At 43.1% G+C, this 17,723-nt stretch overlaps 5 protein-coding genes across 5 annotated transcripts; 4 read left to right on the top strand and 1 right to left on the bottom strand.

The window, feature by feature from the left end:
- The first annotated feature begins 1,099 nt into the window (after positions 1–1,099).
- On the top strand, positions 1,100–4,727 carry rasd2a (RASD family member 2a). Its single transcript, XM_014025319.1, has 2 exons — positions 1,100–2,385; positions 2,462–4,727. Exons 1-2 carry the CDS (start codon positions 1,872–1,874, stop codon positions 2,974–2,976), a joined length of 1,029 nt encoding a protein of 342 aa, XP_013880773.1. The 5' UTR covers positions 1,100–1,871; the 3' UTR covers positions 2,977–4,727.
- Positions 4,728–4,824: 97 nt separating this feature from the next.
- rsad1 (radical S-adenosyl methionine domain containing 1) lies at positions 4,825–8,590 on the bottom strand. The gene is made up of 9 exons (XM_014025310.1): positions 8,335–8,590; positions 8,123–8,256; positions 7,836–8,040; positions 7,400–7,765; positions 5,820–5,883; positions 5,575–5,722; positions 5,276–5,330; positions 5,079–5,182; positions 4,825–5,004 (listed from the first exon to the last, which is right to left on the bottom strand). Exons 1-9 carry the CDS (start codon positions 8,521–8,523, stop codon positions 4,884–4,886), a joined length of 1,386 nt encoding a protein of 461 aa, XP_013880764.1. The 5' UTR covers positions 8,524–8,590; the 3' UTR covers positions 4,825–4,883.
- Positions 8,591–9,435: 845 nt separating this feature from the next.
- LOC106529790 (GTPase IMAP family member 7) lies at positions 9,436–11,115 on the top strand. The gene is made up of 2 exons (XM_014025297.1): positions 9,436–9,710; positions 9,859–11,115. The coding sequence occupies exons 1-2, from the start codon at positions 9,677–9,679 to the stop codon at positions 10,911–10,913; spliced, it is 1,089 nt and encodes a 362-aa protein (XP_013880751.1). The 5' UTR covers positions 9,436–9,676; the 3' UTR covers positions 10,914–11,115.
- A 147-nt stretch (positions 11,116–11,262) lies between these two features.
- On the top strand, positions 11,263–14,657 carry btr02 (bloodthirsty-related gene family, member 2). The gene is made up of 7 exons (XM_014025275.1): positions 11,263–11,348; positions 11,990–12,259; positions 12,348–12,425; positions 13,360–13,599; positions 13,672–13,798; positions 13,882–13,908; positions 13,986–14,657. Exons 2-7 carry the CDS (start codon positions 11,993–11,995, stop codon positions 14,528–14,530), a joined length of 1,284 nt encoding a protein of 427 aa, XP_013880729.1. The 5' UTR covers positions 11,263–11,348; positions 11,990–11,992; the 3' UTR covers positions 14,531–14,657.
- A 203-nt stretch (positions 14,658–14,860) lies between these two features.
- On the top strand, positions 14,861–17,489 carry cldnk (claudin k). The gene is made up of 2 exons (XM_014025286.1): positions 14,861–15,121; positions 16,395–17,489. Exon 2 carries the CDS (start codon positions 16,583–16,585, stop codon positions 17,228–17,230), a length of 648 nt encoding a protein of 215 aa, XP_013880740.1. The 5' UTR covers positions 14,861–15,121; positions 16,395–16,582; the 3' UTR covers positions 17,231–17,489.
- Positions 17,490–17,723: the final 234 nt, after the last annotated feature.

The raw sequence follows: 17,723 nt of genomic DNA, 5'->3' as shown, positions 1-17,723 counted from the left end.
GATCTATATTTAAGTCTATGGCTTCAAATCATCAGCAGTTCCTTTCTTTCTCCACACTTTGGCCTTTCCATCACTTTGCTAGAGATTAATCTTGGTCTCATCAGTGCATAAGATTGTCTTCCAGAACTTTTGTGGCTCATCTCTGTKCTTCTTTACAAAMTTCCATCTGGCCTTCTGATRCTTATTACTGATGAGTGGTTTGCATCTCTGTGTATGGCCTCTATATTCCTGTTCTTTGAGTRTTCTTTAAKCATTAGATTGTGATCCCTTCACCCCTGCACTGTGGAGGTTGTTGGTGATGTCACTAACTAATATTTCTGTCGACCACTGTTGTCCTTGGCCGGCCTGTTGGACGTCTCTTGCTCAGTACACCAGTGGTTTAGGACTTTCCAAATTTGAGCTTGCTATGCCCGATGTTTGTCCAATGGCTCTGATTGATTTTCCTTCTTTTTCTCAGCTTCTATAAATGTCTTGTTTTTCTCTGGTCTTCATGTTGTTTTAACAATCAACCTTAAAGGCAACACATTGTCATTTAGAAACACCTGTCAGTTATATGTTTGCTCACCTAAAAAGGCTGTGGTGTGACGCAAACCACGATACTGTATATCCTAAGTTATTTAACACATCTACAAAAAGCTGACATTCTCAACCGCCTCTTTTGATCTTAACTCCAAATGTTTTCGGTGTACAACAAAAATAAGAGAATTTGACATGCTGTTCTAATACTTTTGGAGGGGACTGTGATYTTGTTGTCTTGAGGACAGCAATGAACAAAACATGAACACAAGGAACCATTCAGAGAGTGTCCTTGGTTCTGATGAAGAGTATTGATGTTGGGGGGGGAAAACAGTTCTGAAGCCAGTTCTGCCCTCAGCAACAGACTGAGAACGAATGTGGTGCTGCAGTGATTGGGTACYCMTCCTTCAGCTTTCATTGTGTTCTGTTGCTACGGCTCARTCTGTTCAAARSAAATGTTATAAATAAGTGTCCGATTTGCGAACCTGCCTACTTTAATTTGAAGAAAAAAGAAGCGCATCAAGGTTCTGATGTGTGTTGTATCCGCTGTACAGCTCACAATATGGGTAACGTTTTTCTCTGAGAACATGGTTTCGTTTTATTGTTATATTGCCTTATTGGATTGGTTCATTTTAAAGATTTTTGCTGAAGCTGTTTGAGGARTTGACAACAAGCTCAGAGCTTCAGAACAGAACTGAACAAGAGCAAGTCGTGATCATAAAARGTTAATGTGACAAAGCTCTCGTCGAGAACAATAAAACCATCAGTTATTTATATGAGGCTCTGTGGGGACTTGACTCAAAAAAGGCCACTGCTGTATGTTCAGAATGATATATTGTTGAGTAACAGAAACATGTGACAATAAAGAGAGGCAGAAAACATGACAGTCATGATGACAGAAGTGCAAAAATGGGATGAGAACATTTGTAATGAGAGCACTTCTTATTCAGAGTGTCACATCTGCAGGGATTTGATTTCAGCACTGTTTCCATTTAGTCCGTCTATTTTTCCATAATGAGGCAGGAAAGACCTGCATGTTAATAATAGGTGAGTGCATATAATTATAGCAAATCAGAGTGTTTGTTGCCAAACATTGATGGAGAGCATCATTGTCTGACTCCTTTTAATCAAACAGGTTAAATCCATCAGCAAATCTGGATTTTTCTGGCTTTTTTAAAGGGTATGGATGAACAAGGATGAAGGCTTCGTGCTTCTATAAAAGGCATCGTTTGAGATGATCGTGATGACGCAGTTTGCTCAGAGTGGGTGTTTATAAGAGAGGTCTCTCAGCTCCGTTTCAGAGGCTGATTAGATTCTGAGAGGCTCTCTTGGTGAAAAGCAAGAGACCAAAAGGGATGAATCCTGCTGATGGCATCCTGGGCATGTTCAGCTCCATCACCGGCCAGCAGCAGCAGCAGCAGCAGCAGCCGGGTTTTACGCACAGCGCAGCTCTGTTCCCGCACCATAAAGTCTTCAACATACCCAAAGCTGGTATGGGCATCATCAAAGGTGTCAGAGGGTGCTGGAGGCGGCAGGATAAGACGGTGGTCCCGCGTCGATCCTCCAGTTCTGGGGTTCGGCAGGTGCCCGCCGACGGGCTGCAGAAGGTGCCGGCGGATGTGTCGGAGTTTGGCGCGACCAAACCCACYAACTGCCACAGGATAGTGGTGCTCGGCGCGCCCAGGGTCGGCAAAACCAACATCCTCCGGAGGTTTTTAGGGGAAGAGTATGAGGAGCAGTACGAGCCCACAATCGAGGACTTCTACAGAAAACTGTTCTACATCCAAGGGGAGGCGTATCAGGTGGATCTCCTGGATGCTGCGCGGGAGAGAGACTTCCCTGCAAAACGGAGATTATCCATCCTGACAGGTAAGGAGTGTTTTGTTAAAGATAAAACGTGTGAATTAAACGGAAGTCAATATTTAAAGCATCTTCTTTTCCTCAGGTGARATTTTTCTCCTGGTCTTCAGTTTGGATGACAGAGACTCTTTGAATGAAGTCCATAAACTGCAGAWGGAGATCCAAGCTGCAAAGGCGAAYATCCAAAAGCCAGCCCACCCGATGAGACTGGTGGTGTGCGGCAACAAGGCGGACCTGGAGGCTCAGAGGGTCGTCAGCGGGTCTGAGGTGGGACAGGTGCTCGGTGAGGACGTCCCGTTCTTCGAGACCTCCGCTAAAGACGGCACGGGACTGGAGGACGTGTTCGCGGCTCTCGCCACCCTGGGCGGGCTGCCCGACGAGACCAGCCCGTCTCGGCACCAGATCGTCTCCATCCTGGCCTACCAGTCGCTGTGCGTCGGRAGGAGGGGCCGGAGGAGGAGGAGGCACTCGCGCGGACCGGGCGCGCCGTGCGCCGCCTTGGACCCCCTGGCGCGCCGGCCGAGCTTCAGCAGCGACCTGCGGCTCGTGCTTGGARCAAGCACCAAACCCAAGAAACCCGAGGTGTGTCCGATTCAATGAACCGTGACGCTTCTCGACAAAACAAAATTGTGGTAGTATGCTGCAATGTCACTTAATGTCAGGAGTTATACTCTGCGGCACCTGGCTGGACCGGTGCCTTATTAATGTTTTGTGCATTAAACTGTATCATAAACTCTTTTAATAAAACATGTTTTTATTGGTCATGTTTGCTTCGTCATCACAGCTTAACATATTGTTAGCAAAATATCCCARGAACTAATGAACAGATTTTATTAAAACTGTCAAGAAGTCATCAATAGGTTGACATCTACAACTGATTAACTTTTACAGTCAACTCGATTAATCGTGGCCGACACAACAAAGCGATTTTACTAAACACATAAATGATAATAACTCTGTTAATTTTACAGATATTAATATGAAATTTGGTGTGGTAGTAGCTGAGACTGATCCTCGGCTTATATTTTGAGTCATACCCGATCATGCAAGATTTGTGTCTAAAACTATGACATCAACTAAAATAGTTAATTTTGTTATCTGTTAACAAAATATCTCGGGAGGCACTGGACGGATTTTGATGAAACTTTCAGAAAATAATCAACAGATGTACCTCTACAACTGATTAACTTTTACAGTCAACTCGATTAATCGTGGCCGACACAACAAAGCCACCCTACTAAACACATGCATGATAATAACTGTCAGTTTTAGATATTAATTTGTAATTTGGTGTGGTAGTACAGTAGCTGAGACTGATCCTCGGCCTATATTTTGAGTGATACCCGATCGTGCAAGATTTGTGTCTAAAACTATAACATCAACTAATATAGTCAACTCTGTTATCTGTTAACAAAATATCTCGTGAGCCACTGGACGGATTTTGATGAAACTTTCAGAAAACAATCATTAGTTGTATCTCTACAACCGGTTAACTTTTAAAGCTAATCCAAATTAAGATGTCCTCCAGAGACAACCGATACTAGAAACCACAAAAATGCCTTTAAAACAGTCAGTTCTACAAAAAATGAGCTGAAATCCGGTGTGGTGGTAGCTGAGAGTCATTCTCAAAATATATACTGAGATTTTTACCAAATAGACCACAACTCTATAATTTCTCATGGCGCGAAAGGCGGCGGGCGATTTGCATTCCTTCAAACTGAAACTGGGACAAAAATAGCTACGGACGTAAGCTGGTTGTTGGGTGATGATATAAGTATGTGATGGAGGAGGGATGAGTCAAACATTGACCTTAAGCGTCTCCAAAGCGCAGTGCTGATCGGTCACATTGTTCAGAGGATTACGCACGATGCAGAGGATCAACCATGAAGCCCTCCTACTGTCCGATGTGTGAGACAATGCTGGTTAATCACACTTCTAAATCATACTACTGTATATGCAGGGGAAAAAAGCCTCTCAGCATCATTTATGTAAGAGAAGGCGGCAGGTGGGGAGTCGTGCTGAGATCAGCACCATGGACAGCTCATGGCTCTGTTGCTTCTTCAGAGGCTCTGATCRATGTCACATTTAGCAGAGCTAATGGCACAATAGAACATTTTTCTTTCTCTGTAGAGCACATTTTGTCTGAAGAAACGTTTTACAAGCAGCAGAACAAAAGGATTAAAAAAAATGCAACCCTAATCTTTGAAAACATCTGTTCTAAAAGGATGTCTCGAGTCCTCAGATCCACATTCTTTTTTTTTCAGCACCTAAAGTTAATGACCTTGGATTATATACATTGTTTCTGAAACAAGCTCTATGTTTCACAAGTTTATTCAGTAAAGTGRGAGACGRAGYGACATGTCTCCAGTCCATCACAGGGACACAGAGACAAATGAGGTAAACCACTCGCAACACAAAAGGAAAATCAGCCGAAAACAACTCAAAACATGATTTCTTTAAAAGTTTTATTATATAACGATTACAAAAAGGTTGTAGGTCTTCGGTTTTCAGGAACCAGACAGAGGCTCCTGTGTGGTGTTTGAAGAGATCTGCCTTTCCAGCTCCACCAGTAAAACTGGAAGTAAGCTGTCCAGTACAGCCAAACCYTCCCAGGAGCATCGCAGACCCCTGGAAGGTAAAAAAAAGGCATAATAATAATAAGATAACCGACTTTCGACACAAACCCCAACCTAATGAATCACCTGTCATCAAGAATCAGATGTCCGCTCCGCTGCAGCTCTTTGACTCCGACAGATGCGCCGAATGTTTTATAAAGGTCTGATTCAGGGCTGAACAACTTCCAGTGCTGTCACACACGGGGACAGAGATGAATAWGTTTCACCGATCTTTGGTTTGATGCATTTACAGAGCGTTAAAAAGGATTTATTGTGCGTTTCACCTTGTGAGTAATGCCTTCAGTCATTCTCATTCCCATTATCAGCACCTCCTCCAGCCTGCGGAACAGAAATCATTCAGAAGTGAGATCTGCATGGAGAGGAACAAGGAGGGGCTGAGAATAGAGCTGCACGAGGACACAACGTTCCAGCGAGCGAACACGCGCAGAGAGGCCCTCGTCGCTCGCTCTTTCATCAGCACGACTTCACCTCGCACGGCCGGGGGGAAGCTTCTGGAAGCRGCGGCCGTCTGCTTCTGAGATTACACCACATATTATTCATCACTGCTGGAGGAAGAGCTCACAGTTCGAGATGGCCCAGCTGTATCCGCCTCCGTGTCCCGTGTCCTCTCTGCAGGACTTCACGGATCCACACGTCTGGCTCCAGAGTCTGAGTCCGGGCCTCGCGAACGACACCTCCCTCCCCCAGAGGAGCAAACCGCCCATGTGCTCCTGTTACAAACAAACATTTAAAAATAAAATTATTTCTGTTACTACAAAAGCAACCAGCTGAGACTCAGACTGTTCGCAATCAGGTTAAAGGATTCACCTGGACCGACGCCGATGTACTGTCTTCCCTTCCAGTAGCTCAAGTTGTGGCGACTCTCTGAATTCTGAACGACACAAAGACGAGTCAAAAACACCTTCAACTTTAAAGTGTCAGAGGTAGAAACTGTCAACAACTTTTTATTTATTTATTTTTTTGCTTCTGAATTGAGAATAAAGCCCAGGAAACATAACCATGAAGTTACTGTGGATGGTTTAGGTTTGTTCTGATATAAATGTGAAGAACTGTGGGGATATTTATCACCATGGGTCTCTAAGGGTTAAATAACTGTTACTATGTAGGTGACGTAAATGAGTAAATAACTAAACTGGTCATATCCTGACTCTGAATAATTAAAAAACAATTACTGGTGCATTAACATGATTATTGTAATTGCTGCAGGCTGATATAAAAAGTCTCAGGAAGAGATGCCTTCCTGTTGTTTTCTCTTCCTGTTGTTTTCTCTTCCTGTTGACTCTTATTAAGTTGTTAATGAACAGAATGTTTTTGTGTGAATGCTAATGAGCAGAAAAACACAATTTAATGTAACTTTTGAGCTTCACATAATTGTGATTATTTTTCTTCCCTACATTTTTCCAGACTCTAACTTGTTTCAACAACTCTTATCAAAACATTGAGCTAATTAACGACATGACTTTTAGCATTTCAGCAGCTTATAAAATGAAGGGAGTTATCGTCAACATCCTTAAAAAATACTTCAAAATGTTTATAAATCTTTACCGCACTTTTTACCTTTTGTTCCGGTGCTGCTTTTTTTTTTCAACTTTTTGTGCTTATTTCAGCTTCCTTTGCTAATTTTAGCTTTTTACTGCTTTTCAGCTATCTTTATGCTATTCTTCTGTTAATTTAAACTTGAATTAATTTATGATTCTTTTAGCTGATTTCTGATCTTTTAGGCTTTTTAAAAACCTTTTTAACTACGTTTTAACTATTTTTGCTGTTTTGTCTTTTAAGCTACTTTGTAATTGTTTTCAACAAATTATAGTTTTTTCATTTAAATTCACCTTCTTGTGATTTTTCATGACTTTTTCACCTTCATATTGATTAATTCAGTAAACGTGCTCTGTCCTCGATTTGTGCTAATTTCAGCTACTTTTTAGCTATTTTTCCGCTAATTTTGGCTGCTTTAGCTAATTTGTGACACATTTCTTGTTTTTCTGCAAATGTGAGCGTTTTTACGGTCCTTTCACCTGTTAGTTTAAACTTTTTTCTGCCACTGTTTACTTTTCTTTTCCTACGAAAAGCAAAAGTCAGCTGTTCAAATTTAACTTACATTAACAGTTTTGCTCTTTAACATTTTCAGCAGCTTTCAGGAAAAGTCTTTCTGCATTAAGCATTCACTCTGAATTTTCACAGGAAGTATAAATTCTCTTGTTGCTGCCGCTGCCATTAGTTATTCCAGATTTTGTATGTTTATGTTTGATCTCTAACTGTCCACTCACTGGGTTGTCGGTCTGTTTGCTTCTGTGGAGAGTTTGTTTCTTCCCACTAACAGGAAGTTCTCCTTTCCGATGTCGTTTAAATCYGTTTCAGAAGCAAGTCGATGTCTGCTGAGGACTTACACGTCTGGCAAAGTTGGACACTTCATACTGCAGGAAGCCGTGCTGTGGGAGAGTCTTCCTGGCATGTCGGTACATCTCTGCCATGGCCTCCTCGGCGGGCGTGTCCACGTGGCCGTCCTGGACCTGTTTGAAGAGCCGAGTGCCTCGCTCAAGGGTCAGCTGATACAGAGACACGTGGTCGTCGCACACCCCCAACAGCTCCGACAGCTCCTCTTCCCAGGATCCAACCGTCTGTCCGGGTCGTCCGAACATGACGTCCACCGACACCCGGCCGGGGCACAGCCTCCTGGCCTCCTCCACGGTCCGTAAAGCCTCCAGAGAGCTGTGGTCCCTCCCCAGACTTTTTAAGTCCTCGTCTTGCAGAGACTGAAGTATCAAAAAAAACAATTAGATTACCAAAACACCTCATGTTCAACGAAACCGCGGTTTTATTTACCTGGACCCCGATGGAGAAGCGGTTCACCCCGGCACGACGGAAGTCCTCTAACCTCGACATTCCCACGGGGGTGGGGTTGACCTCCAGCGTGACTTCGGCCTCACCTGAGAGACTCGCCTGCTTGGAGACGGTCTCAAGGACCGCGCCGACAGCGGAGGCGGGAGCCAGGCTTGGAGTCCCGCCACCGAAAAACACAGAGGTGATGCTGCAAGTCAAATTAAAAGGAATCACGTTGAAGGAAGCTGCAGGATGGCGGGTTAAACACTGCAGGTAAATCACCTGCTTACCTGGAAACATGACTGAGCTGCAGCAAAGTTTCTGTTTCCTTCTGAAGGCACTGGGTCATGATGTGGTCGTTGTTCTCTTTGGGGATGTACTTGTTAAAATTGCAGTAGGTGCACCTTCTGAGACAGTAAGGCCACTGGATGAAGGGAAAGTATGTTTAGATTCGCTTGTCTTGTGCTAAAATGTCTGAATAACAGAAAAAACTAAGGCTTACGTGAACATAAAGAGACGCGTGATCTGTGAGCTGCGGAGAGGCAGGAGACTCGGACACATCTTCAGAAACGTCTCCGCCACAGATGCGACGCAGCGCGGGAGAGAAGAGGACACGACCCGCCGCGGGAAACACGTCTTTCATCCACGGTGCCCCCCGCGASSTGACGTGTCGTAAACACAAACACTGCATCAGTTTCTATGCCAACTAAGTGACAACAAACCACGGTGCATTTGTTTCCACAGATTTTTATGACGAACAGGAAACAGGAAATACGTCTGCAGCTTCCTGTTTGTGTATTTATTAGTTTGTCCACACGAGGGCGCTGTTTCACCAGCGCCTAATTGTGTTCAGTTTTTAAAATTAAAAGTTCATTTTCTCTTCATTAACATCTTATTCTCATCAGGAGACAGTGAAAATGAAATCTTGTTTTACATGTGAAAAAATGGTAAATTATCATGTTTTCTGAAAATGTTTCCAATGGTCACACGAAGAAACCAGGATAATGTAGATTACAGTATTTAATTTCCCTTTGGGATTTATAAAGGAATTGAATCTAATCGAATTGAAACTTGGTTGAATTGAACATTTTTCCAAACTGGATGACAAGTGAGGGTAAACATGTGTTTTTACAGTAATTTCTTTAAATAAAAAGTTTATTTTTTGTTTAATAAAACAAAGGTATTGAAGATAAATAGATCTGACTGCTGATCAAARAAGGACATCTGTCCACTGAGCTCAGAATGTCTCTTAGCGTATCTCAGTGTTTGTCTTTTATAATAAAATTGGATCAATTATGTGTCAGCTCTACTTAATATTGATGATGGTTCTTCTGGGAAATTAGGAACAGCATCAGTCTTCTCCGGAAGAGAAATAACCTTTAACGAGTTATTGATTTCTTTCAACTCAACCCGGAAACAAATATCATCTGGTAGAGTGATATAACCTCACAGGATAACTTTAAAGTGGGACAAACAAGCAAATGAGAACATTTGCTCATCTCACTGGTCCAATATTAAAATAAAAGTCTGAGTAAGTGCTCCTCCTCATTACGGTTGTTTTTAGATGAAAAAAAAAATCAAGACGTGTATGTTAGTGAACAAAATTACAACCCAGCATCAACACTTTTTATAGAAATTAGAAAAATGTCAGGGATCAAACAAAAGCTTATGTCAGAGATGTCAATAAAGGAGGGGGTGATCACGGTTGGTTTCTCTCCTCGAGGGCATTTTCCATTTGCAATCAAATCTGATACCCAGTCCCATCAACAGACACAGTAAGAGAGAGGAGAACAACAGGAACACATTTAGACAGATAAGAAGCCCAGTGATCCCACAGCAAAAGAATGAATCTGCGTCAAACAGACAAGAGAAAGAAAGGTAGGCCCTCTGGGTAAAATTCCTCTGTGGATTTTTTTGTGCAGTTTTAGGAAGAGTGTAAACTTGAACTTTTTCAGCTAAAAACTACTCCGAAAAAATGTCTAAAATTGATATAATGACATAAATAAATGAATAAATGTTCCCACAGGATCTACAAAGGAACTGAGGGTGATGGTGGTTGGCAGCAGCGGACCCTCTCAGTTCCAACTAACCAATGCTATAATTGGAAGGGAGGTGTTTTTGAAGGACGTTAGCAGTATTTCTGCCAGCGTGAAGAACAAGGGGGAGCTGGCTGGCAGACCTGTGGCTGTGGTCAACAGCCCAAACATCTACGACAAGGATTTATCCCAGGCAAAGAGGGAGATGGAGCTGAGGAGGTCCATGTGCCTCTGTATACCCGGCCCGCATGCCTTTCTTGTTGCCTTTGACATGGAAACGATCTCCCTGAACGACATGAAAACTCCCAGAATACTAAAGAAACGCTTCGGAGCACACTGTCTGAAACACTGCATGGTTCTCTTCGCTTATGAAGGAAGTCTGGACAGAGCTGCTTTGGAGAACCGKGTGAAGAAGACGGAGTGGTACCTGAGGGAGCTGATCGAGAAGTACGGCGGACGCTTCCACGTCTTCAAAAAGAACTGGAGGGATCGAAGCCAGGACAAGGAGCTGCTGAAGAAGATTGAGTTGATGGTGGCCTCGTTGGGAGGGGGACACTTCTCCAGCAGAACTTTTCAAAAGGCAGAGGACAGCGTGAAGAAGGAGGAGAGGAGGCTCAAGAAGCGGAGAGCAGAGGAGATAGAGAAGACCTGGAATGAGATGGAGCAGCAGCACCTGGCCAAGGAGCTGTGCTTCCAGAAGGACGCTTACATGGCCCAGGTGGGTGCAGAGATCCAGGCCAAAGCAGAGTTGGACAARGGCTGGCTCCGGACCTCCCTGGCCAGAGGACTCGGAACAGGCTTGGTTGTCGGCGCTGTGATGGGGACACTTTTTGGTTGTATCGAGGGGCCAGGAGGGATGGTGCTTTACGGCTTCATCGGCGGCGCCGTAGGAGCGTCTGCAGGAGGAACCGCTCAGGTGGCGATAAAGCACATAGAGAACAGGGTGACCTCACCTCTCAGCTTCAACTTCAACTCTATCTTCATCAACCGCTTCTTTGTGGCTTCTCGCACACGGCAGCAAAAAGAAACAGTGTCCAGGATCTGATCTTTGTTTTTAACCAGTGGTCTGTGGCTATCAGGCTCATTTAATTTGTTCTTATTTTATATAAAACTCTCYTGTTTTTAAATCATGTCTGTCATAGTTAAGTGTAGTATACCTCTAACTCTAAACAGTCACAGGATTAATGAAGAACTATTAAAATAAAACAAATTGTAAATGATTTTATTTAAATAAAAACTTTTGTCGTTGCGTGCACTTTTTTTGGGCTTTCCTCATTTCCTGATATCTGAGTTAAACAGTAACTCGTCAAGGGTGGAGTCTGTTTGCCGTTGCCTAAAGCACGGCCCTTTTTCTAGATAACACACATACCTGAGTACACCTGCTTAGAGCCAACAAGTGCAAACAAGAGCAGGTTCCGTTCACCATCCCCTGAAACCGTGAATACGAGTAGCTCTGTGTGGAAAACACTGACTGGTTGAGGTAAGACCACGTTTACTTCACAGTTTTCCTTTTGTTTTAGTTTTTTTAACAAGTTATCTACTTTATCAGTTTGTTCTGTCATTTATGGACCTGTTACATAACTTGATGTGAGTACAATAAAGTTCATAAGCTTTCAGCAAAAGTACATAAAGTTAAATGTTTGCAAGTTTCAAGTTTGTGTCAAGTATTCCTGATTAGCCCCTACCTGTTTGACTGCATTTTTACCTGCGTCAGTTCTCCGTCAGGCTATCTGCCTCAGATCACAAAGAACTCAAATACCAGAGACAATGATCGAGAACACCTGGAGGGAACGTACAGTCAGAGGTCTCAGTTCTACATGAAACCATGAATTCTCTTCATTATGTTCCGAACGCCTCTGTTGAAGGACGGAATGTGTCTTCTGCTCTCAGGTCCTTGAAATGCTGCACGGCATGTTCTGAACGTTCCTTTGTGTGTCGAGCAATAAAAAAACTATTTAAAAAAAAAACCTTGGAGATTTGTAAAACAACTAATTTAGAGTGAGGACGAATACATTCAGCTTGAGCTTTTTGGAGAATAATTGACTTTTTGTATAAAACCATAAAGACGTAAAGATTATTTACACACTACATTTTTTTTCTTTTTTTGATTGTRTTTTTCAGAGAATGTCCACCATTTGCCTCCTCCAAGAGAAGCACTTTCTGTGCTTCTTGTGCAGAGACATCTTCACCAACCCAGTGACCATACCGTGTGGACACAGCTACTGCTTGTCCTGCCTCAGCCACTACTGGGGACGGCACCAGGTCAAATACTGCCCCGACTGCAGACGAGTGTTTCCTGACAAGCCTGACCTCAGTGTCAACCGCGTTCTGGCTGATGTTTCTGAGAAGTACAGAAAGACTCGACCTCAGAGAGAACCGAAGGAGGAGATGGTACACGTTTATCTTCATTAGACACCGAGTCCCAGCTGATCAGCTGGATGCGTTTCTAAATGTTGACCTTGTTGTTTCCTGTTTACAGCTTATAGATGTTGAACAAATGATTCAGGATAGACTGCAGAAGATAGAAAGGCTAAAAAACTCTCTGGCCTCTCAAAAGGTGAGGTGAATTTTTTCTTGATAACACTGAATAAAGAAATGTATGTGAGTGCTGATGACTGATGAAATCTGCTGAAGAAGCTGAAATTGAGTTGTTAAAAAAAAGGAGCAGAACACTAGCTAAAAGGGCTGTCTAAAATAATTAGACACTAGCTGAAAGCTAAATTTAGCCAAATGTTATCTAAACCTTAATTGCTAGAAAAACATAACTAAAAGTAAAAAAAAAATCAAACAAACAATGACATAGTAGCTAAATGTGACCAGTGGTTAGAAACTAAAAGCATCAAAACAGTAGCTAAAAGCTGCAACATGTTAGCATAACCTAAATGTAGCTAAACGACAGCTAAAAAGAAGTACTTTTTGCAAAGRACTGTTCACAGATAAGGATCACAAGGTGAAAAATTAAAATAAATAAAAGTAAAACTTTTATTTTAAAGTTTGAATAAAAGTAGCAAAACACTTGCTAAAAGCTAGTAATAGGTTAGCTGAAAGCAAAATGTAGCAAAAGACTAGCCAACAGTAAAATGGTAGTCAAGCTAATAGCTAAAAGATAAATGCAGCAAAAAATTTGTAAAAAGTAAAAATATCGAAAGACTTCCCAAAAGCATCAGAAGAGCAAAAAGTAGCAGAAATGTATCTAAAATTTAAAATAGCACAATAAGACAAAATCAGAGCAAAAATTCATTTAAGCAGATTTTGAACAAAAAAAATGTTTTTGAAGAAATCGAACAGACTGTATCTTTCTATGAGCAAAATATTTGTAAATTCAGTGAAATACCTTGAAAGTATGAAAGTTAAACAAAATAATTTCTTGAATGAGCTGATGTATGAATGGTTAAAACAGCACAAAACGTTCAGAATTATTTAAACTTAGAAAAAGTTTAAAAAAAAATCCTACAACTTTTAACCAGTGAATCGTGTTGATTCCCCTCCAGAGCTCTTACCTCCGTGAGGTGCGGGAGAGCCAGAAGGTCTTCTCGGAGCTCGTGAGCTCCATGGAGAGGACCCACAAAGCAGTGGTGTTTGCTATCGAGGAGAAGCAGAGGGAGGAGGAGAGGAGAGTGGAAACACTGGTGAAAGAGCTCAAACAGGAGATCCAGCAGCTGAGGATGCACTCTGACGACGCCGATCCTCTGGTTCCTGATCTGACTGATGACATAAAACAAGTCATAGCAGTAAGCAGKGGACAGCTTCACGATAACAGGATGGATTTACTGTCCGGCTTCAACATGGTTTCTGTCTTGTAGCCCTCAGAGATGATGGACTGGTCCAGGGTTACTGTAGAGACAGACCCTTGTGTTGGACTTACCAGAAGAGCCCTGTCAGACGTCCTGGAGAAAATAAAAGCAGAAGTCAACAGGCTTTCTAAAGCTGGTGAGTAAAGTGTGTTGACTCAGCATTATTAAATTATTAAAAGTATTTTTTAATATAATATTTTTATCTGTTCTTGTTCTCAGAGCTCAAGAGAATACAGAGATATACAGGTGAGGATTTGCCCGTTCACTTGTGTTTTTTATAGTCCCAGTAAAATGTCTAATTCGTTACTTTTTTACTTTCTCAGTGGACATCAACCTGAGTTCAAAGACAGCCCACCCTTTTCTCGCTGTCTCGGACAACAGGAAACAAGTGAGGCACACAGACAAGCTCCAGGAGGTACCGGATAACCCCAAACGCTTCGACCGCGTGGCCAACGTGCTGGCCAAGGAATGCTTCAACGTGGGCAGGTTCTACTGGGAGGTGGAAGTCGGGGAAAAGATCGAGTGGAACCTGGGTGTCGTCAGAGAGACCGTAAACAGGAAGGGCAAGTTCACCGTCTGCCCAGCCAACGGGTTCTGGACTGTAAGCCTGAAGGCTGGAGGCCAGTATGTCGCCAACACATCTCCGGTCAGCGTGGTGGCTCTGGAGCACCGGCCTCGGAAAGTGGGCGTCTATTTGGACTACACAGAAGGCCGCGTGTCGTTCTTCTGTGCAGAGTCTGGAGTCCACATCCACACGTTCACGGATAAATTTACTGACAGGCTTCATCCGTTCTTCAGTCCCGGCCGACTTCACGGGGGCAAAAATGCTGCTCCGCTCATGATATCGACGAGTTTTTGTAACATCTAAACAACTGTTCTTTTTATTTATCCTCTAAGTATTTAATCACTCTTGTCGATTTATTTATTAATTTGAAAAATCTTGAATGAACTACATGTTTAATGTCTGAACAATAAAGATGAAAGAGAGAAACAAAGCAGAGAGTGGGCTCTCATAAGTGACCGAGTGAAAGTAAGAAAAAAAAAGGAGATGAAGGGATTGCTGGGGTTTGGATGGTGGGGATCTGCAGAGTTGGGACAGAGGCTGACGAGGAGCTCGGGAGGAAGGGAGGGAGGGCACGGAGGAACAGCGGGGCATTGTGTTTGTACGCCAGGCACTGGGAGACACACTCAAACACATTCACACACGACACGCTCGCACACGCGCYCACACACAGGCGCACGCTTCTGCCCACTGCCACACAGACTCTTGCTGGCATCTCGGAGGGCAGCCTTCGTCTCCAGTCCAGTCCGAAGCGTCGAGGCTTGGATAGAGTCTCCCAGAAACACTGTGGCCTTCCTGCTGGCTGCACTGAAACCTCCCAGCTCCCAGTGTCCACTGCTGGAACCAACGTCTGAGGCTCGTCTCAAGGGGAGCAAAGCTCAGCGTAGGCCGTTGGAGGTAAATATCCCTAATTTAACTTTGGGTACACTAGCATGCACTGCTGGCTTTGTTTTAGGCGAAAATCCAAAAAGAGAGCAACAGGATAGTTTTTCTTTTATTATTATAGTGTGCCCATGGAAAGAAGCTTGAGTGTGTATTTGTGATGTCATCAGCTCTGCAATTATTCCCTTGTAAGAAACAAATGATTAAAAACACATTTACAGATGTTTCAAGTGGTTTAAAGGATTTTGCTTTCCTTATAGTTTTACATCTTCATGAAGGATTTCAAAGAAATCTACAACCCTTGCCTCTGCTCAGTATGTTTTATAAAATGTAAAAACAACTCCACYGATGACTGCTGACTGGATCCATCCTTCAGTGTTCGGTTTATCAGACCACCTGAACAATTTGATTCACTAAAATCGGTCCAATCTGAGCYCAGGGATGAACAGATGGATCCAGGTCCTGCTGGCCCACTCCACAAGCCTCCCATGAAAGCTGCTTGTGTTCAGAGCCCCTTCATGTTTCTCTGAGATAATCCACTRACCCTGCAAGGCGTAGCTTCACACCCACAGCCGTGTCAAAGAGGCCCATTATCTCAGACGCTTCATGGAATCCACTSGACATGAGCCTCTGTGGTTCCAAATATTTGTGATAAATATGTCACCCATCATATCGAAATGAGGATTAAGTCAAATTTGGTCAAAATGACCTAATTACATTTTCAGATTCCTGGCTTTAACTGCCATATTTTGATACCTGCTTCATTCTGATATCATATGTAAATCCATATATATGATTTAATTTGTCTTGTTGGTTACAATAACACATAAATATTTGGTCTGAATCCAAATTTATGTAATTTTAATGAGGAATTTTTGATGTCCTTATGAAGACATATTATATTTGAATATTGAGATTTCCCAGTTGAAAAGAAAATTTGCTAACAGGGAAAATCTCAAAATTTGAAGACATTTTTTCCTCACAATCAGTTTTTTTGTTGCCACAATTCAAAAAGTGAAAAAAAAATTTATTATTATATTTCAGACAGTTCATTCGAAGGATACATTGATGAGGCATTTATTCATTATGTTTTGACAAAATGAAATTTTTGCAAACGTTTTAATCAAAACACAACATTTGCCTATTTTTCCATACACCACTTCAAGAGTTAATCCTCGTTTTGATGTGATGAATCACATATATGTTCTTACTGTTGATATTATACTGAGCAAAAATAGCTGTTTTTTTTTTATACCTGACATCAAATGGTTCCACTTCTAAATTTCAGGATTCCTGTTGCTGTCAGAGCCCAGCAGATCCCACCATCATCACCATCATCACAAACCAAAGACTCAGAAGTGGACTTCAACATTTCTAGCTACATAAACAGCTCCGCATTTAGTGACTCGAGCCTCTGCGTCAAAGACTGACGCGAAACCAGGACAAATCTGCTCGGTTCAAACAGCYCCTTCCAAAATGGCAACCACGGGAATGCAGCTGCTGGGTCTGATCCTGTCCATCGTGGGCTGGGTGGGCGGGGCCATAGTCTGCATCATCCCCCTGTGGAGGGTCACGGCCTTCATCGGTAACAACATAGTGACGGCTCAGATCATCTGGGAGGGCCTCTGGATGAACTGCATAGTGCAGAGCACAGGTGAGATCCAGTGTAAAGTGTACGACAGCCTGCTGGCTCTGCCCAGCGACATGCAGGCGGCCCGCGGCCTCACCGTCTTCTCCGTCCTGCTCTGCGGCCTGGCTCTGACTCTGGGGGTCCTCGGAGTCAAGTGCACCAAATGCGTCGGCGTCAACAGCCTCAAGGCCCGATTCGCTCGTATCTCCGGCGCCCTGTTTGCCATCGCGGGCTTTCTGTACCTGGTGCCCGTCTGCTGGACGGCCCACTCCATCATCAGGGACTTCTACGACCCACACGTGGCGGCTCCGCACAAGCGCGAGCTCGGCCCGGCCCTTTACATCGGCTGGGTGGCGTCGGCTCTGCTCCTCATCGGGGGGTCGCTGCTCTACGCGGGGTCAAGTCCCCCCGGCATCCCGGGCTCTCCTACCTTCAGCAGCGGAGAAAGTAGTCCCCGCAGGGCCCCTGCCACACAGGTCAAAGGTTACGTCTGAACGCCCTAAAGCTTCGTAAATCCACCTTAAATAACGACAAACTTGTTTTTTTGTTTGTTTTTTTCTGGTGTTTTGCTCCTAGTGAGTTTTCTTCTTTTACATAATTTTAGAGGTCCCACCAGTTTACTTTGGATCTTTGTAAAGCAAATAAGGCTTTATAGAGACATTTTGATTTATTTTGTAATTTCATACCCAGTTTCCTCCAATAACATGTTTTGTGTCTGTCAGTAAAACACAATAAAAAGTTGTGTCCTCTGAGGAAAATGGTGTGTTGCACATTTTTAAAATCATACAATCTTTTAGTTACTTTAGTTTGGAATTAAAAAAAAAACACCACGTTAATTACAACTTTTGACAGTATTTCTGCTGGATGGAGAAAAACAAAAGAACAATAGAGATGGTTGTGCATTTGTTTGTGGTACCATATTGTTGAGGAGCGTGTGTGTGTGTGTGTGTGTGTGTGTGTGTGTGTGTGTGTGTGTGTGTGTGTGTG

The sequence above is a fragment of the Austrofundulus limnaeus genome, unplaced genomic scaffold, assembly GCF_001266775.1.
Source record: "Austrofundulus limnaeus strain Quisiro unplaced genomic scaffold, Austrofundulus_limnaeus-1.0 Scaffold4, whole genome shotgun sequence".
Lineage (NCBI taxonomy): Eukaryota > Metazoa > Chordata > Actinopteri > Cyprinodontiformes > Rivulidae > Austrofundulus > Austrofundulus limnaeus.
Note: the sequence above shows the minus strand (reverse complement) of the source record. Positions and strands in the feature narration are given on the sequence as shown.